The sequence below is a fragment of the Crinia signifera genome, chromosome 3 (assembly GCF_055691185.1).
Source record: "Crinia signifera chromosome 3, ASM5569118v1, whole genome shotgun sequence".
Lineage (NCBI taxonomy): Eukaryota > Metazoa > Chordata > Amphibia > Anura > Myobatrachidae > Crinia > Crinia signifera.
This window is the reverse complement of record NC_139219.1, coordinates 290,106,717-290,124,611: the sequence shown is the minus strand read 5'-3', so window position 1 is coordinate 290,124,611 and position 17,895 is coordinate 290,106,717. Positions and strand designations below refer to the sequence as shown.

Below are 17,895 nucleotides of genomic sequence, written 5' to 3'. Positions count from 1 at the left end.
TGCCTCAGCGCAAGTGTCCATGAGGAAGAGGGAGCTGCTCAGCCTCTCCATACTGCCGCCCCCCGCTGTCAGACAGGCGCTGCAGGCGGCATGCAGGAGGCAGTGACAGTGAGGGCTGAGGCAGCTTTAGCAGAGCAGGGAGGGAGACAGCGCCTTTTCAGCATGTCGCCTCCCTGCTTTGCAGGAGCTGCTGAGTTGGTAGCGCCGGCCCTGTCTATGGCCGATCCGCCCCTGTTCACATGGATAATGACCCTTAAGCAGGCAATACTTTACTGCCATCCTGCCCAGCCAAAAAAAGGTATTTAAATAAAAATAATTTCTATTTGTTTACTGAGGATTTAATGAAAGTAGTACTCTGTAGTACACTGTTCTCTCCCACATAACGTATATTTCAGGTTCAGATCCGCAGAGCCTCTGATGATAAGAATAATATCACAATGTAATCTGGACGGCATGTACATACAGTAGACATTAAATATTCACGACTCACCTTGGGCGGCAGCAGACACAAAGCTGTAGAGAGAAGCTAGAATGTTGAACTCAGACTTCTGGGTATATGTCCTGGTTTATGACTTTACATTGCCATCTACTGACTGATTTTCATACTACATTTTAAACATTCATTATACTTATTACCATCAAGTGATGGTAAACCATGTAATGAATCTTGTAACTAACATCTGACACCAGATGACTGAAATGCGTTGACTAGATCAGGAATGTGGGCAGCCGCGTTTTTGATCGAGATGGTAGAGGCAGCCCGGATGGTGTAATGGTTAGCATTACTGCCTCACAGCACTGAGGTCATGGGTTTGATTCCCACCATGGCCCTAACTGTGCGGAGTTTGTATAGTCTCCCCGTACTTGTGTGGGTTTCCTCCGGGTACTCCGGATTCCTCCCACAATCCAAAAATATACTGGTAGGCTAATTGGCAACCTACAAAATAAACCATTGAATGTATTTTGTGTACATGTGGTAGGGAATATAGATTGTAAGATCCACTGGGGCAGGGACTGATGTGAATGTTCAAATATTCTCTGTGGAATATGTTTGTGCTTCATAAATAACTGGTAATAAATAAATAATAATTCTAGATATGTACATGGTCCTCTGGATTATTAAATCATTTTTTAAAGCTTTTTTATTTGTGGTGTCCTTAAGTACAAATGGATTCTGTTTAAACTTTGGTTTATTCCATCTTGTACTAGCTGAGGTATCCGGCGTTGCTCGGATTTGGTTGTGCAATTAGCATTACTTGCACTTTATCCTTCTTTTGTTTTAAGCTTAACCGCTCGCCATGCCCATGGTGTGACCGGCAAACACCGGTCTGTGGTGGGCTTCGGCATCTGAGCTCATTTTTGTTTCTTAAACATCCTGTCCTCTTCCCCCTTTATGTTATGCAACACTGCCATATCTTGCATCCCTGTCCCATTTTGTGTAGTGGTCGAACCACTTTTTGGGACCCCGTTGGGTCAGGATTGCAGGTGTTAGTGGTTGTGTACCTATTCTGGACTCATTCAATGTCTTCTACATACCCCCTCTATGTTATGTAACACTGCCATATGTTGTTTTCGTGACCCACTTTGTGTAGTGACCAGACCCCTTTATGGGGCACCGCCGGGGTCGAGATTGGGTTCACAGCCATTTAGACCCCCAATCTGAACTGATGTTCTCTACCCCCTCTATGTTATGCAACTTTGCCATACCTTGCTTCCCTGACCCACTTTATGTAGTAGCCGGACCCCTTTTTGGGCCTCCGGGACCCCCACAAATATATTTTTCCATATTGTAAATCATACTTGTACAAAGTTTGATGCAAATTGCTGCAGGCATTCCAGAGAGTTACTGTATGCAGGAACATACACACATCCGTCCATTTTTATAAATAATTGTGGTTTTTAATAAATAAAAAATGAACAGTAATTCATTTCGATTTGGAATTTTTTGAGTTGCCTCGGCCGTGTTTTTATACGCTCGCATGTAAAATACGATCACAACCGTATGAAATAAATCAATACGTTATTAAATACATGTATAAAATCACGATTGTCGCTTGTAAACTGTGGATTTGTATAAAAAGACGGAAGGATACATTTTTGCTTTTATAGATTAGATTTATTTGGGGCAACGTTCTGCGATGATGCTCATCTGTCAGGGCTTTGGGTTGGGTGTTTTTTGGTGTAGTTTATTATTAATATGAATGATAAATGAGGCTGATTTGGAGCTTTCGTATTTGAGAATATAGATCAGACCAGGTGCTCTGAATTCATAATGGATGTGGGGTGTGATCTGATAACTGTACTGAGGAGATACTAGCAATAGCCCCCAGCTGAGACAGGACATAAGAAACTGCAGGGTGCCTGGCTATGGAAAATGGGCAGATGAGTCAGCAGACCTAGTTACACATGCGTGCTAGGCGCTAAACACAGACTCCAGCATTAACCCCTGTTGTATGCTGTGTGAGTGCTGCACATTATTAATAAAGCTGTAACGTTTTCATAATCACCTTGCCTGAGGCTAGAGTCACACATAAATGTGCACTCAGCAGCATCTATTGGTGACTGACAGTCTTTGGGCAGAATGCAGCAACCATCACAAGCAACTTGTGAAGCTTGCCGACAGTCTCTGCATGCACACCGGCATCTAGTATCGCCATAAGCATTAACAATGTTGCATAGGGCGGCTCTTGCGTATTTTGAGTTTAATAAACGGCTGAATTCGCTCAAAACAATTATAATAATTGACATAATAATGGAAAAGCCCTGCCAAGTTTGTGCGATGGGCTATTGATTCTTACCGGTGTTTTCCAGCGTGTTTTTTTATTCGTAAATGAGCAAAATAAAAAACTGCCCGATTTTTAGGTTTAGCAAATTTGCCGATGTAGGATTCCCAGCTGAGCATGGGACATTCGTTCCCATTCGATCTAAATACATTTCCCTATTCCAGTTCGGCACAAGCAATATAAAATAAAACCACTACACTCTAAGCAGTGCAATGATCTTGACATTCTATCCCACCCACTTCAACAGCACAGACAGTGGCGCCGAGTGTGTGTTGGGGGGGGGGGGGCACGGGTGGGGTACTTTTTACTGGGGCCTGGGTTAGTTGGAGGGTCCAGGTGCCACTGCCACCTCCCCCTTGCAGGGAGCTAGGCAGTATGAAGAGAGATGACAGGTTGCCACTGCAGCACAGCCTCTCTCCCCAGTCCAGCAAACGCTGGGGATAGAGATGCAGTGGCAGCCTGTCCTGTCTTCCTGTGGAGCCCGCCCCCACTGGCTCCCACCTGCCGAGGTTAGGTAATTTTTTTCCCCACAGGGTGTGGCCAAGCCCCTTTCTAGTAGCCACGCCCTGCATAGCCATGCAGCCCCCTACATTTTACTGGCGCCCGGCTGAACTTGTGGATGCCCCTGAGCACATACGTCCGAAGATGAAGACCTGGAAATGACTATTCTCTCAGTTATAATAAGCGTATTGAAAACACCCACAAATAGACACAAGTATATAAGTTATAAGCTTTATTTCTTTTTCTTCCAATAGATAAATTACAGTACTTGTGTCGTTTTCATTCTTGAGTACACAGATTAAACAGGTATACATTTTACACTGACTTCTTTGTTAGCACTTTACCCTGTGTCACACTTTATTTAGGCCGAACACTTTTTACCAATACATATATCTAAAAGATAAGCCAAAACCATACAACAACATTACAGCTTTGTGTTCGGGTAGACCACGCACTTCTGTTACATCTCACCACTTTAAAAGAAACCAAAGTTACTGTTCCCACTAAAGTCACCAATCATTTCTTTTTAAATCAATATAAAAGAAGAGTGCCTGATTAACAGCATTAGACTATAAACACCATGCCCATCTACATACATACAAGGCTACTCATTCTCATATCTCCACCAGATGGCAGTAAAGAGCGCCACGTCTGTCCATTAAATGACATTGTATGTAAATTGCCATCATAGTGCTCGTTCGTCCCTGTCACTGCTACAGGACATATACACTTTAAATTCTAAGAAAATATAAAACCCGGACTTCTGTTAAACCTAGCCGACTTGTAGAGACTGCTGCTCACTGCCAGTTTCTTCACATCCTATCTTACCTTGACCTATGGGTGGAGGGGATTTGGTCATATGGTTGACCTAAAGTTAGGTGGACACCACTAGGTCGACATACAGAAAGGTTGACATGGGACAAGGTCGACAGGTCATTAAGTCGACACACGCATTAGGTCGACAGTCAAAAGGTCGACATGGGGTTTTTTGAGCTGACATCCACTAGGGCGCGGTGGGAGGATAAAATAGTGTGCCTGAAGCATGGCAAGCACAGCGAGCCATGCATGGGGACGCAGTGCACTTTATCCTGTGTCCATGCTGACCTAGACTGTCGACCTAATGACAGGTCAACCTTTCAGTATGTTGACCTAGCATGTAGGACTGCTAAATCAATCTGCAGATTTGGGAGGAAAAGGAACAGGAGTCAGTTCTTCAACTCTAAACTTGGTTTGGATTATTGATTTATTTTAGAACATGGATCTGCTTTAGCACTTTTAGAGGTGGAAATGCTCAGTGTAAGGACCTCACACCAGTAATGCAGTAAGTAGAGAAAGTGGACTGCAATAAGCCCTACCAATGTAAATGCTCTATTCCCCATTCACAAGGAGACCCCTATCCTAAAGCAATCGGAGGGGCTTGTTCCCACTGACAATAGTGAGGCCATTCGTAAATCAGTATTCAGTGGTGCTTCTCCTGGCATTCACCGGCTGATTCTGTACGTACCCGGAGAAATATACTGCTAAGTACATAATGCAGAGATAAAGTCTAATGTAATGCCAGATTTTAGGGAATATAAAAAGATCGGTACTTGTGAGTTATCCGGGCGTCCGATTTTGAAATCGGGTCGGATCGGGACATCGCATCGCATCGCATGCGACCATCGGATGCGATGCGATGCGATGACCCGATTTTTCCATAGGAATCAATGTTAAAATGGACTGAGTCCATTTTAACATGGAATTCAATGGGAAAAAGGGTCCTTTTCATACCCTACTATCCAAGTGGGCATGGAGTTGGATATAAACCTGTGGCGAGCGAAACGAGCCACCGAGCCCGAAGCGTGGCGAGCGTAGCGAGCCCCGCGAGGGGACACGGAATACCGTCCCCTCGCGGGGCTCGCTTCGCTCGCCACGCTTCGGGCTCGGTGGCTCGCTACGCTCGCCACAGGTTTATATCCAACTCCATGCCCACTTGGATAGTAGGGGTATGAAAAGGACCCCTTTTTCCATAGGTATCATTTTAACATTGATTCCTATGGAAAAATCGGGTCATCGCATCCGATGGTCGCATGCGATGCGATGCGATATCGCATCGCATCGCATCTGATTGTATGCCTTAACTTAAGGCATACAATCAAAAAAATCGGACGCCCGGATAACTCACAAGTACCAAAAGATCTTTGCATTTTCCCACCATCATACCTAAACTAACCACAACAGCAATCAGAGACTTTTCACCCAGAAACCGGTCAGAGATGGGCCAAAGTGCTACATATCCTGCCTCAGGCCACTTGCACATCGTAATGTTCCTCTACAAATGGACTAAGGAAGAAAAAAGAAATGTCCCCTTTAGGAACCAAAAGGGAGACCCTGAAAAACACGATTTTCGCTGAAAAACAGGTAGTAAAAAAAAGTGCACGAGCAAGACAAATAGTGTGCAATATTAGGCGTGTAAAACCCTGTATTTACATACAAATCCTTTGTTACTACTATCATACACAAACTACAAAGTGAATGCAGAGGACGCCAGAAGCAATAAAACAGGTAATTAAATAATTGTATAAAAACAATAAAATATTTGGTCTTTCCCATCTGTACCATTGTCCAGCAGAGCTGCAGCTTCATAAACAATTATACAGCAAATGAAGGAGTCCTTTAAAATAATAAAAAACCCACAGAGGAGGGCGTTACGACAATAGAAGAGCGAGCAGAGGAACAATGTTGTGCACTCAGAATCTGAAGAGGTCAATAAAGTGCTGGGGAGAGACCGGCATGAGGCAGCTGCCTGGATCATTAGCTGTGCAGGGGTGCCCCGAGTCCTGACAAGAGAAAGCCAAATTAGACATGATCATTCCACATAGCAAACTAGCACTGCATACCATGATCTCCGCAATGAAGTGATGGGTTCTTACTAGTATAGCTGCTGATCCAGATACTGTGATTATAGTGCTGGTAATGTGACATAAATACAAGTGAAATAATGCCCCACAGTGCCCCTTATTGAGAACAACTGTTTTCTTGATATCTATTAATTATTACTAGAGTCGCTAATTTAGTTATTTTGTATGTGTATTTTTCTATGTATGTAAAGATTAGTAGATGCCATTCCTCGCTTAGGGTTCTTTCTTTCCCTTTTTTTCTTTCCTTTATTTTGGGGGGTTTAGTTTATGTATATATATGTATATATCTCTTTATGAGACATGTAGTCTAATTGTCTTGTGCAAACAATACTAGTCACCTATGGAGAACGGACACTTCCCTTTTAAACTTGTCCATAGAGGGTTAATAAACTACCTTGCAGCACTAACGAGTGCCTCAATACGATTGGAGAGCAGTGCTTTAAATAACCATCAATCATGATCTCTGTTATACCCTTCTGAAGAAACCGCTACATACAGTTACAGCGGAGAAACGCGTCTGGTTACAGAGACCAATCTCACTCTAATCGTGAAATCCTTTCCAGCAGCTCCTTCACAAAGGTTTCCTATCATCTCCTGCTTACCAGCTGATTTAAGCATCAAGCCTCCCCAGCCGTCACAGCAAGAACCACGCTAGCCGCACGTCGGCAGAATCACATAAGCCTGGGTGAGTGCACTTGTCATACCTGTTGTGCAAAAGTCTCCGGCAATTCAGCGTGTGCCATCCAAGCTGTTGCCGAGGCAGACAGCTCGCTCTCTGCTCAATACAAAATCAGCTGTTCGTCAACAGGCGGCGTCAGCTGGCAGAGTGGCTTGAGCAGTCTGCAGACTGCATCAAATTGTTTATAATCGATCGCTATTTACCATCATCTTTAAGCTGGACACTCAGTATTAGAAACCTTGGCTCAAAGGAGAGCATATACCCGCAATTGGGACTATTGACTGCTGCTACGATTTCACATTGAGTGTAAATATGTCTTTTCATTTATAAATTTTATATTCTATTATTATGTGTTTATAATTTGATATAATGTTGTTTTATACACTTTTAATATAAAAATAAAAATCATTTGTACCTTCCCCAATCGTTTGGCGCTCTCTGGTTGTGTACAGTTACCAGTACACACTTCTTGCTTGATCCAGATACTGTGATTATAGTTACATAGTTACATAGTAGGTAAGGCTGAAAAAAGACTTGCGTCCATCTAGTTCAACCTGGTATAGATATCCATTGCTGATTTGGTAGGTTCTGGTATTTTACAGACAAATTATATTTCTTATTTGTACCCATGGATGTTTTTCTCCAGTAAATGTTTGTCCAACTTTGCCTTGAACGCATTTAATGAGCCAGCCGTTACCACCTCTCTGGGAAGAGAGTTCCAGAGTTTGACTGTTCTGACCGTAAAGAAATTCTTTCTACTAGCTGAATGAAATCTTTTTTCTTCTAATCTATACTCATGCCCTCGCGTCCTAGATTCCTTTCTAGTAGAAAATAGGGTGTGTGACAGTTCCTTATATTGGCCCTTGATATACTTGTACATGTTGAGCATGTCCCCCCTTAAACGTCTCTTTTCTAATGTAAATAGTCCCAAATTGCTTAATCTCTCCCCGTAGCTTAAATTCTCCATTCCCCTAATAAGCTTTGTTGCTCGCCTTTGGACTTTTTCTAATTCTATGATGTCCTTTTTATAGTGTGGGGCCCAGAACTGTACTCCGTACTCTAGGTGAGGTCTCACCAATGCTTTATATAGTGGCATAATTACCCTTGAGTCCCTAGTTTCCATTCCCCTCTTAATACATGCCAGAATTTTGTTGGCCTTTTTTGTAGCTACATTACAATGGGCACTACATCCTAGATTGCTGTCTATTTGGACTCCTAGATCCTTTTCAAGTATGGAATTACCCAGTTCCTCTCCGCTAAGGTTGTAACTTGCACACTGGTTGTGTCTCCCAAGGTGCATAACCTTACATTTATCTACATTGAACCTCATCTTCCATTTTTTTGCCCACTCATCTAGAATTGCAAGATCATTTTGAAGCATGGTGACATCTTCTGGTGATTTGATGACTTTGCTAAGTTTTGTATCGTCCGCAAAGATGGATACATTGCTGAGTAACCCTATCCCAATATCGTTAATAAAAATGTTAAACAAAATGGGCCCCAAAACCGAACCCTGGGGCACTCCACTTAGTACCGGTATCATATCTGATACGGCACCATTCACAACCACTCTTTGTTCTCTATTACATAGCCAATTCCCTACCCATCTGCAGATATTTTCACCCAATCCTAGGTTCTCCATTTTATTAATCAATCTCTTGTGTGGGACAGTATCAAATGCTTTAGCGAAATCTAGGAAAATCACATCTACAGCATTTCCATTATCGAGGTTTTTGCTAACCTCTTCATAGAACCCTAGTAGATTAGTTTGGCATGAACGATTTTTCACGAACCCATGTTGGTTAGTACTGAGTAGACGGTGATGATCTAAATATTCCTGAATACCATCCCTTAAAAATCCTTCAAATAGTTTACCCACAATTGATGTTAAACTAACGGGTCTGTAATTAGCGGGATCTTCCTTTTTTCCTTTTTTGAATATTGGCACTACCTCTGCTATTCTCCAATCTTTTGGTACTATACCTGACGATAGTGACTTGCTAAAGATATAATGTAGGGGGGTAGCTAGTTCATCCCTTAATTCCATTAATACCCTCAGATGAATCCCATCTGGCCCTGGTGACTTATTTGTTTTGAGTTTGCTTAGCCTCAGTATTATTTCCTTTGGCGTGAAATCCACAATGAGATCTGGCTTATTTGTCCCATTTGTGGTAAATGTTCGTTTCACAGTCTGCTCTCCCTTAGTAAATACTGATGAGAAGAACTCATTTAACAGTTTTGCTTTTCCCTTGTCCTCAGTAACACTTTTTCCACTAGTATCAGTTAGTGGGCCTATGTTTTCCTTAATTAAACGTTTACTATTTATGTATTTAAAAAACTTCTTTGGGTTGGTTTTGCTTTCAGTGGCTATGGTAATGTGACATAAATACAAGTGAAATAATGGACTCTACCATGGGGAACCTGGCACCGAAGACCTTCCCTATTTCTGCCCATATACACAGCTGTACATACATAGAGACGTGTCTGCCTCAGCAGTATGTGTGTCTACAAGTCACCATGTCCAGTGTCATCTGCTCAAGACTCCTTATCAGAGGTATATGCCTGGTTCTGCCATATATGTGTAGCACAGTACTCACTCAGCTCCTATATGATAAAGTAGCCGGCTCACCTCCGCCACCCTGTCCCGTCATATTTACCCCACCATCGTTCCTCCTCCGATCCTCTTCTACAGCACAGAAATGTAATGACCTAGCTTCGATCAGGCTCTGATTTAATAATAATAGATGTGGTCCTGATGTATCTGCCAATGTCCCTGATACTTACAGTATCTCACCTCATCTCTTAACGTTGTCTAAAGGGGCTTACACACGGGGAGATTTGCTGAGCGTTCTGAATGATGCAAGATCGCTCAGCACACAAATGTGCCAGTGCTGTGTGATGAGCGATCTGTCAGGGCCAGTGTTCTCCGGTGAGAACAATGGCCTTGCCTGGCAATATTACTAGATGCTGGATATTATTAGCCGGGTGATAACCACGTGCGGTGACGCGCATTGCTTTCGCCCCTACATAAGGAGCGTGTGTAGGCCCCATAAGGGGCGGCACTAATGTCAGTTCTCATAGTTCTGATAGCTGATGCAAATACTACTGGGCAATTTACACTTACCATAACCCTGCACTTCCTGGCATCAAGTAACCCGCCAACCCTTTATGGAACCATCGTCCTCCTATAGAACCTTCGTTTACCCTGATTTGCTAATAGATTTTGTTCCCCTCCCTCAAACACCATTATTAGCTATTTTATTTTAAGGCACACATCAAAGTCTGTTATTAATGTCACCTACTGCTTCTCTCCTCATGTTTCTGGAATATGTTCTCGTATTGTTAATGAATAAGTATACTAATGACTTGTATTCATCAACTGTCAAATGTCATTTGTTTCATTTTCATATGTTGTTTATCTTTGTCACCACCATTGGACACTTGTATTCAATAAAAATGTTGTGAATTAAATATCTAATACACCCATTTTCATTTCAAATCTCTCATTTTACAATATTTTTTTATTTATTTATAGTTTTTACCCAATATATCTGAAGCACCATTTTAAATACAAATTTTATCTTGCAATTTCTATAGGTTTACAGAATAGAGTAATAAATCTGTATCTAGTTTATATGAGGGTATAAGATTTGAATACAGTTTGCGGCACAATTTATTACAACTGTCCTTTACTAATAAACATTTATATTCTTTACCCTTTGAACACAGTAGATTTCAAATGGTAGAAACAACACTCCAGATTTGAATGCTCAGTGCTGGTACAGTTTAAGGCCGGGTACACACCAGAGTGTGTCACCCACCATAGGATGTCATAGTCCAAGCCAAAGGCCCGACTGCCCGTCAGCCTGGGTGTACCAACCCAAAGTTTAGCAAAGTGACGTCTGGACATGAAGCAATGCAGGCCTGTATATTGTAGAGCACGGGATGGGGCATGTTTGTACTGTCAGTCAGTGATACCCATTACAGGCTGACTGCTCCAATGTATATCTATGTGAATGAACCATATGACACTTGGAACACACATATACACACGTACAATGTTATCTGTAGTGAATTCACAGCAGGATGCAAGCAAGCAATATGAGGAATAACAGGGACACGGAACACCCCAGCAATGTGCACTAGTGACATAATACACACTGCATTGTGAGTGCTAGTGACGTCATGGAAAGCATGCACCAAATACCTTAAATAACAGGGCAAGATGGCAATCCTTTACCAGGGAATGAAACAGACAAGTAGAACAACAATAAGATTCTTCATATTCAACTGACCTTAATTGTACAAGTAACACATCTCACGCTTGTGCAATACAGTGACACACATAAAGCACAATGTCATCCGAGTGCAGGATAGTAACAAACCTAGAACTCTGAGGATTACACAATAGAATATACAGCAGTATAGTACCCACTGCCTCCTTATTGCTTACATAAGGCCAAGGGCCTGATTCGGACCAGTTCGCTAGGCTGCGTATATTCACAGCCTAGCAAGCAGAAAACCACCACCCCACACGGCGCCCCCCCCGCCCCCCCCCTTCCCCCCGACTGACTTTCATTCTGGACTCAGATGGCCGAATTCGGGGCGGGCGCCAAGGTTATGCGATGTCAGCTGTCTGCCCCAAGCAGGCGCTCGCAGGTGTACGCCCAGCGTTTTTATGGGTGCGCCCACCGTATCTGTGGGCACACCCACATGGACCCCTGCTCTCCCATCCTGGAATGATCACCCTGGTGAGTGTAAAACTCGCTGAAGGAGTTCGCACACGTGCAAATCCTTAACATCGGACGGATGAGCAAATTCTGCCTGCAACACGCCAGTCTGAATCACCCCATAACTACCATCCTCACATAATATATCGGCTCGGTGGCATCTTACTACTTGTACAGAAAGCAAAGGGCTTATAATAAGTAAAGAAAAGAGCCACAGGACAGCAGCCCTCTCTAACAGGCAGCCAGCTACTGATTCCTAGCAGAGGCCACCTGCACATACATATCACACGAGACATCTTTACTTCTGTCGTTATAATACACAGCGATACAGAAGGTGTATAACTGCGCTGAGACTAAGAACACATGCAAGAGGTGTCACTAAAAAACATATATTACGTTTATTTAAACATATTTAAAAGATGGGATCATGGTTAGTTGTTATTCAATAAATGAATGATTATAGTCACCCAGTGTCCGTTCCTAGAATGCCTTCTTTTTAGTTTCCAAGTGTTTGTAAGCCAATGTATGGACTGTTTCAGGAGAGACTGCGCTCTACAGCCACAGGGATATCGGACCTTGAAAAAGCTGCCCAAGCGAAATGCGTCGGGTATTGCTTACCTGGACACCCACCATTTGGAATACAAATATATACAGTTATATAAAAATGGATTTGTTTCCCGCAAGCCACAGGATTGAGGATAAGTCAATCTGTAGCTGGCAGGAGCCCCAGCGCTTTTAGTTCTAAGTCCTATATAAATGAGTAACACTCAGATGGTAAAAATGTCCAATATATATCAGCTGCTGCAAATCACACCTGTGGGTTTGCCTATGCCCACAAGTAACAATAATGGGATATAAAGAAAGAAGCGATTGGTGTGTATTGCGCTGCTGGATATATGTATAGGGATATACTCCAATCAAAAAAGACCACTGCACAGAGATTGAATGATACGGACACACTGCTTAGTAAAATGCAAAATTTATAGATTAAAAAACATCAAGCAATACATACAGTACAATGTAAAAAAAAAAAAAAATTATATATATATATATATGTTAGGCTGTCTAGCAACCACTCACATACATATAAAAATACTGGAAATAGAATAAATGCAATAGAGCTGTACTTGATACAGAAAATGATGAACAGGATATGGGGTAGGAGGGGGGGAGGGAGAGAAGGGGGAGAAAAATATAGGCTGTTAATGTAGAGCCTAATATTATACAATCCTTAATAGGACTAAGAGTGGACGATTGCTGGGGGTGCTCTGCTGTAAATATGTCACATGTATGATTTAGGAAGCCAGAGGGTTAATAGGCATCTCACGTAAATGCTGTTGTCCTTATAATGGTTAATGGTGGTTAGTGGAATGAAAGTCCAAGAAAGGTTATTGTTAGGAAAGATGAAATGATACAGTCAACAGTCATTTAGCATGTGGGTAACATGCACTAGCGATGGAGAAAAGCTGGGTTCCACACAGATGGTTGTAAGTATGCAATAATAGTATGCAGGGATTCAAGGTTTTATCTCACCCTGTGAATACAGCGTGTTTGCAGACGGCAGCGTGTAGCCCCTACGTCCTGGAGTAATGACGTCAACGCGTTTCGTCTCCTTAGTGGCGTGGAGACTTTTTCAAGACGGAAAAAGTCTCCACGCCACTAAGGAGACGAAACGCGTTGACGTTATTACTCCAGGACGTAGGGGCTACACGCTGCCTTCTGCAAACACGCTGTATTCACAGCTTTCTGGCGTTCCACCAGCACAAGCGAAATATCCACCTACACTGCCGCCTGTATAACTCAGGACGCTCCGTCCCCTTGGAAGTTACCATCAGCCGCCGGCACCTTGCGAAAGGTGACCCTTAGAGGACAACTACCGGCCGCCCTTCTCCCTCTGTGGAACGGAGCAACCAACAGACTGAGCAAGTGCTACTAATTACTGCCACAACAGGGTGAGATAAAACCTTGAATCCCTGCATACTATTATTGCATACTTACAACCATCTGTGTGGAACCTAGCTTTTCTCCATCGCTAGTGCATGTTACCCACATGCTAAATGACTGTTGACTGTATCATTTCATCTTTCCTAACAATAACCTTTCTTGGACTTTCATTCCACTAACCACCATTAACCATTATAAGGACAACAGCATTTACGTGAGATGCCTATTAACCCTCTGGCTTCCTAAATCATATATGTGACATATTTACAGCAGAGCACCCCCAGCAATCGTCCACTCTTAGTCCTATTAAGGATTCTATAATATTAGGCTCTACATTAACAGCCTATATTTTTCTCCCCCTTCTCTCCCTCCCCCCCTCCTACCCCATATCCTGTTCATCATTTTCTGTATCAAGTACAGCTCTATTGCATTTATTCTATTTCCAGTATTTTTATATGTATATATATATATACACACACACATATACACATTTTTTTATTTATCTTTTACATTGTACTGTATGTATTGCTTGATGTTTTTTAATCTATAAATTTTGCATTTTACTAAGCAGTGTGTCCGTATCATTCAATCTCTGTGCAGTGGTCTTTTTTGTGCAGTGGTCCGCTTGCCCTTTGGATCTTGGAGAGCACACATGCACTGGTGATACTTAGGGGGCTTTTCAATCCACCTCCATTTTAATTAGAAGGTGTCTACACCATTTATTTTGAGGTGTGGGATTTAAAACCTTGATAACTACTTACAGCTGGGGCTCAAACCCTAAATTATAAAAAGTAGTCCTTTGTTGGAGGTTGGCCGGGTTGGCCATTTTACTGGAATTAGCCACCCTGATCCAGACCAATAATATTCATCGTATTGGAGGGTCATTCCCTTATAAAAATCCATTAAACATATTGGCCACACATATACGGTCCGACCACATGATCTGAAAGGTCCGGCCACATGATCTGAATAAAGACGGATCATATAAGTCTATAAAAACATCTTCTAATAAGGGACAAGTACTACAGTAGTAATTTATCATTTGGAAGATCCAGCGTGAATAAATTCTCCTAAACTCCGTACTAATTTAAAAACATTCCTTATTGCTGAAAAGATTTATATCTAACCCCTGATGAAGTCCCATAAAGGGACGAAACGCGTCGGGTTCTTTGTTTGATCACCATCCGAGAAAAGTTCTCCAAGTGTATTACCTTTTTATATATTTTTAATAAATGTTTTTTTATTTGAATGAAGTTCTGGTGGATATTAATTCTACATTGAGTGGAAAGATATTACAAATTGTATTGATAAATTGTATATTGGGCGCTTAATAACACTATTGGGTTGTGTATTTGATTGTGTGGGTCCCTCTAGTAGGGGATCTAGTGTTAATAGCGACCACCCCATATCTAGCGCAAATACCTGGTGATATTGGATTGTTATATATATATATATATATACACATATACATACACACACACACATATACACATTTTTTTATTTATTTTTTACATTGTACTGTATGTATTGCTTGATGTTTTTTAATCTATAAATTTTGCATTTTACTAAGCAGTGTGTCCGTATCATTCAATCTCTGTGCAGTGGTCTTTTTTGATTGGAGTATATCCCTATACAAAATATATACAGTTAGCCAAGACCCAACCAGCCTTCCTCCTTCTCCTAAGCCACTAGTACATCAGGACTGGACAAAGCCAGCCCTTTAACAGTGGAACCCTCAAAACAGATATCCCTGTGGCTGGAGAGCGCAGTCTCTCCTGAAACCATCCATACATTGGCTTACAAACACTTGGAAACTAAAAAGAAGGCATTCTAGGAACAGACACTGGCATACATTCCATCTGGATAACTGGGTGACTATAATCATTTATTTATTGAATACCAACTAACCATGATCCCACCACGTAATCTTTTAAAGATGTTTTAATAAACGTAATATATGTTTTTTAGTGACACTTGTTGCATGTGTTCTTAGTCTCAGCGCAGTTATACACCTTCTGTATCGCTTTTTCCTTTTGGGTCTGACACCCCTATACACTTAACTGCCACTTCGCAAACCCACCCACCAGAGAGAAAGAGAAAGAGAAAAAGAGAGAAAGAGAAAGAGCGAGAGAGAGAGAGCGAGCGCGAGAGAGAGCGCGAGAGAGCGAGAGCGAGCGAGCGAGCGAGAGAGTTGAATATAATGAATATCATTGTACAAAATTTTACCTTCCAAAACAGAACGCTGCAATGACGACAGAAGTGTAATGTGTCTCCATACTGTTCCCTTTTTGGATAGTACTTTTGTAGTGTGAAAAACATTAATTTCCAGTCAATGTGACCGTTTTCTGTCAAGATCAGGTGCTTACAAAACTAGATATAAAGAATATAAAAATAAACAAATAAAGATACATGCATACAAACAGAAACAGTGGTTTAAGTCATATGTATATGATAAAATCTAGGCAGCAAATTAGGGAATAGGCTACAGTATATATGATTGTAGAGGGGAAGTTTTAGGTAGAATTTTGACACATTTGGTAATAAACACTCTTGCACCTAAGAAGTCACAGCAGCACAGTAGTGTCACAGCGGCAGCAGGAGGTGTGAGGGAAGGGTGAAGTCACTTCTGGATCCCAGGAGATTAACTCCTTCCTCACACCAAGCGGTTACTCTGCCATAATGATCTACATGGGGCACTGAATAAGGATCATAGGGGCAGATGTATTAAGCCTTAACAAGAGATAAATGCAAGGATGATAAAGAGAGATAAACGCCCAGCCAATCACCTGCTAACTGCCATGTTACAGCCTGTGTTTGAAAAAAGTCAGTAAGGAGCTGATTGGCTGGACGTTTATCTCTCTTTATCACCCTTGCATTTATCTCTTGTTAAGGTTTAATACATCTGCCCCCTTGTTACCAATGAAGGAATGCAGTTAGAAACGTCTGCCACATGCATTTGGATAGGACACGAGAACACCGCATAGCTACTTACACTTTTGATAGCAAACTGCAGACTACAATTCAGCTTCTGAGGCGAGAGCCATGTCTGGACTGTAGGGTGCCAGAAAAGCCGACTTTTAGCAGGTCAGCCGGCCGCCTCCTGAGGTTGCGAGCAGAAATGTGTACAGCAGCGGATTTTCACCCTCAAACAGAGCAACAATTGAATTGCTCCATTGGACACCCAAAAGCGGTAAAAACAATTGAATCGCCAATATGAATCAATTGTTCTAACCTCTTCTCCATCGCTTCAGCTACATTAGATTTTGTGACTTGTAATTAGGGGCATTGTCATGAAAAAGCAGGACCCCATTAGTACAATTTCCCCAGTATTTCCCTTTTAGGGCCTCCTATCAACTCTGCAACTAATAAGATTCTCCAATGACCTAGCAGTTAGTGAAATAGGAACGCTTCCAGGGGAACTCCTGTACTTCTATAATATAGGTTCTTGTAAGGATTCTCAACAGAGCATTCTCTAACACAGTTTCATTAAAGTTCTTGTCAGAAAAGGGAGGGTGCAGGGGATGCAGCTGCTATGGGGCACGGGACCTTGGGGGGGCCTGGGGACCCAGCAGGCAATCCCCTGCACCCTTTTTTCTAAGTAGTGCCAAATGGGCTTTGCCCAACCAGGAAGTGACTGCCGTGCCCCCTCCCCCATCAGAGGTGATGATTTGCTTACAGAAGGGGGGGGTGGGGGTGGTCCTCTCTGATGCTGCCAGGGCTCGACATCACTATCTAGTGACCAGCCCCTGTGTTAAACGTGCAGGAACTGCACCAATGCCACTAGCACTGTGGGGGAGACCCAGAGCTGCCTCCAGGGGGCAGATATTAGGGGCAGAACTGGAGATGGCTGCAGCGGCTGAGACAAGGGATGACCCATGCCCGACAAGGAGACCCTTCCCCAATGCTGCAGGTATATATAGCGCCCAGACACACACACACACACACACTCTCCCGCTGACTTCCTTCTCTTTTTTCTGCCACCTTGAGGGCATTGTATTGAGAAATGGGGCCCTTGTACCATCATCATAAGTTATATGCTACCACATAATGACTATTATTATTAATTAAGTTGAGGTTTATAGTAAAACACTTACCATTTTCTCAGTAAAATGATATTTGCAGAGCTCTTTCCACAGATGGCGGTCTTCACTGAGAACATGTAATGTAGGTGTTGCTTGGCCCAGGTTGATTATGTCCCAGGCATCAGAAAACCTGTACAATATATTGCTCTGCATGTGCATTGGTAGATCACACAGGGTAAGGCCATCGCCAAGTTGCTAGAAAATATCATTGTGAAACAGTAAGCCATTAGGAAAAGTGAGAACTCTGCTAGAGGGTGGCAACAGATAAAAGGGGCA

The 17,895-nt window shown here is 42.4% G+C and overlaps 1 protein-coding gene across 2 annotated transcripts in view; it reads right to left on the bottom strand.

Annotated features, from left to right (window-relative positions):
* Positions 1-5,278: 5,278 nt before the first annotated feature.
* FBXO25 (F-box protein 25) overlaps positions 5,279-17,895 on the bottom strand; it is a 34,236-nt gene continuing 21,619 nt past the window's right edge. Inside the window, exons 8-11 of one of the 2 annotated variants that reach the window (XM_083178431.1) lie at positions 17,632-17,814; positions 15,764-15,907; positions 11,071-11,097; positions 5,279-6,103 (exon numbers count right to left, since the gene is read on the bottom strand). In XM_083178431.1, coding sequence (XP_083034557.1) covers positions 6,014-6,103; positions 11,071-11,097; positions 15,764-15,907; positions 17,632-17,814 — 444 coding nt within the window. In that variant the 3' untranslated portion in view covers positions 5,279-6,013. The remainder of the gene's footprint in view (positions 6,104-11,070; positions 11,098-15,763; positions 15,908-17,631; positions 17,815-17,895) is intronic. The other variant, XM_083178432.1, reaches the window with a different exon arrangement.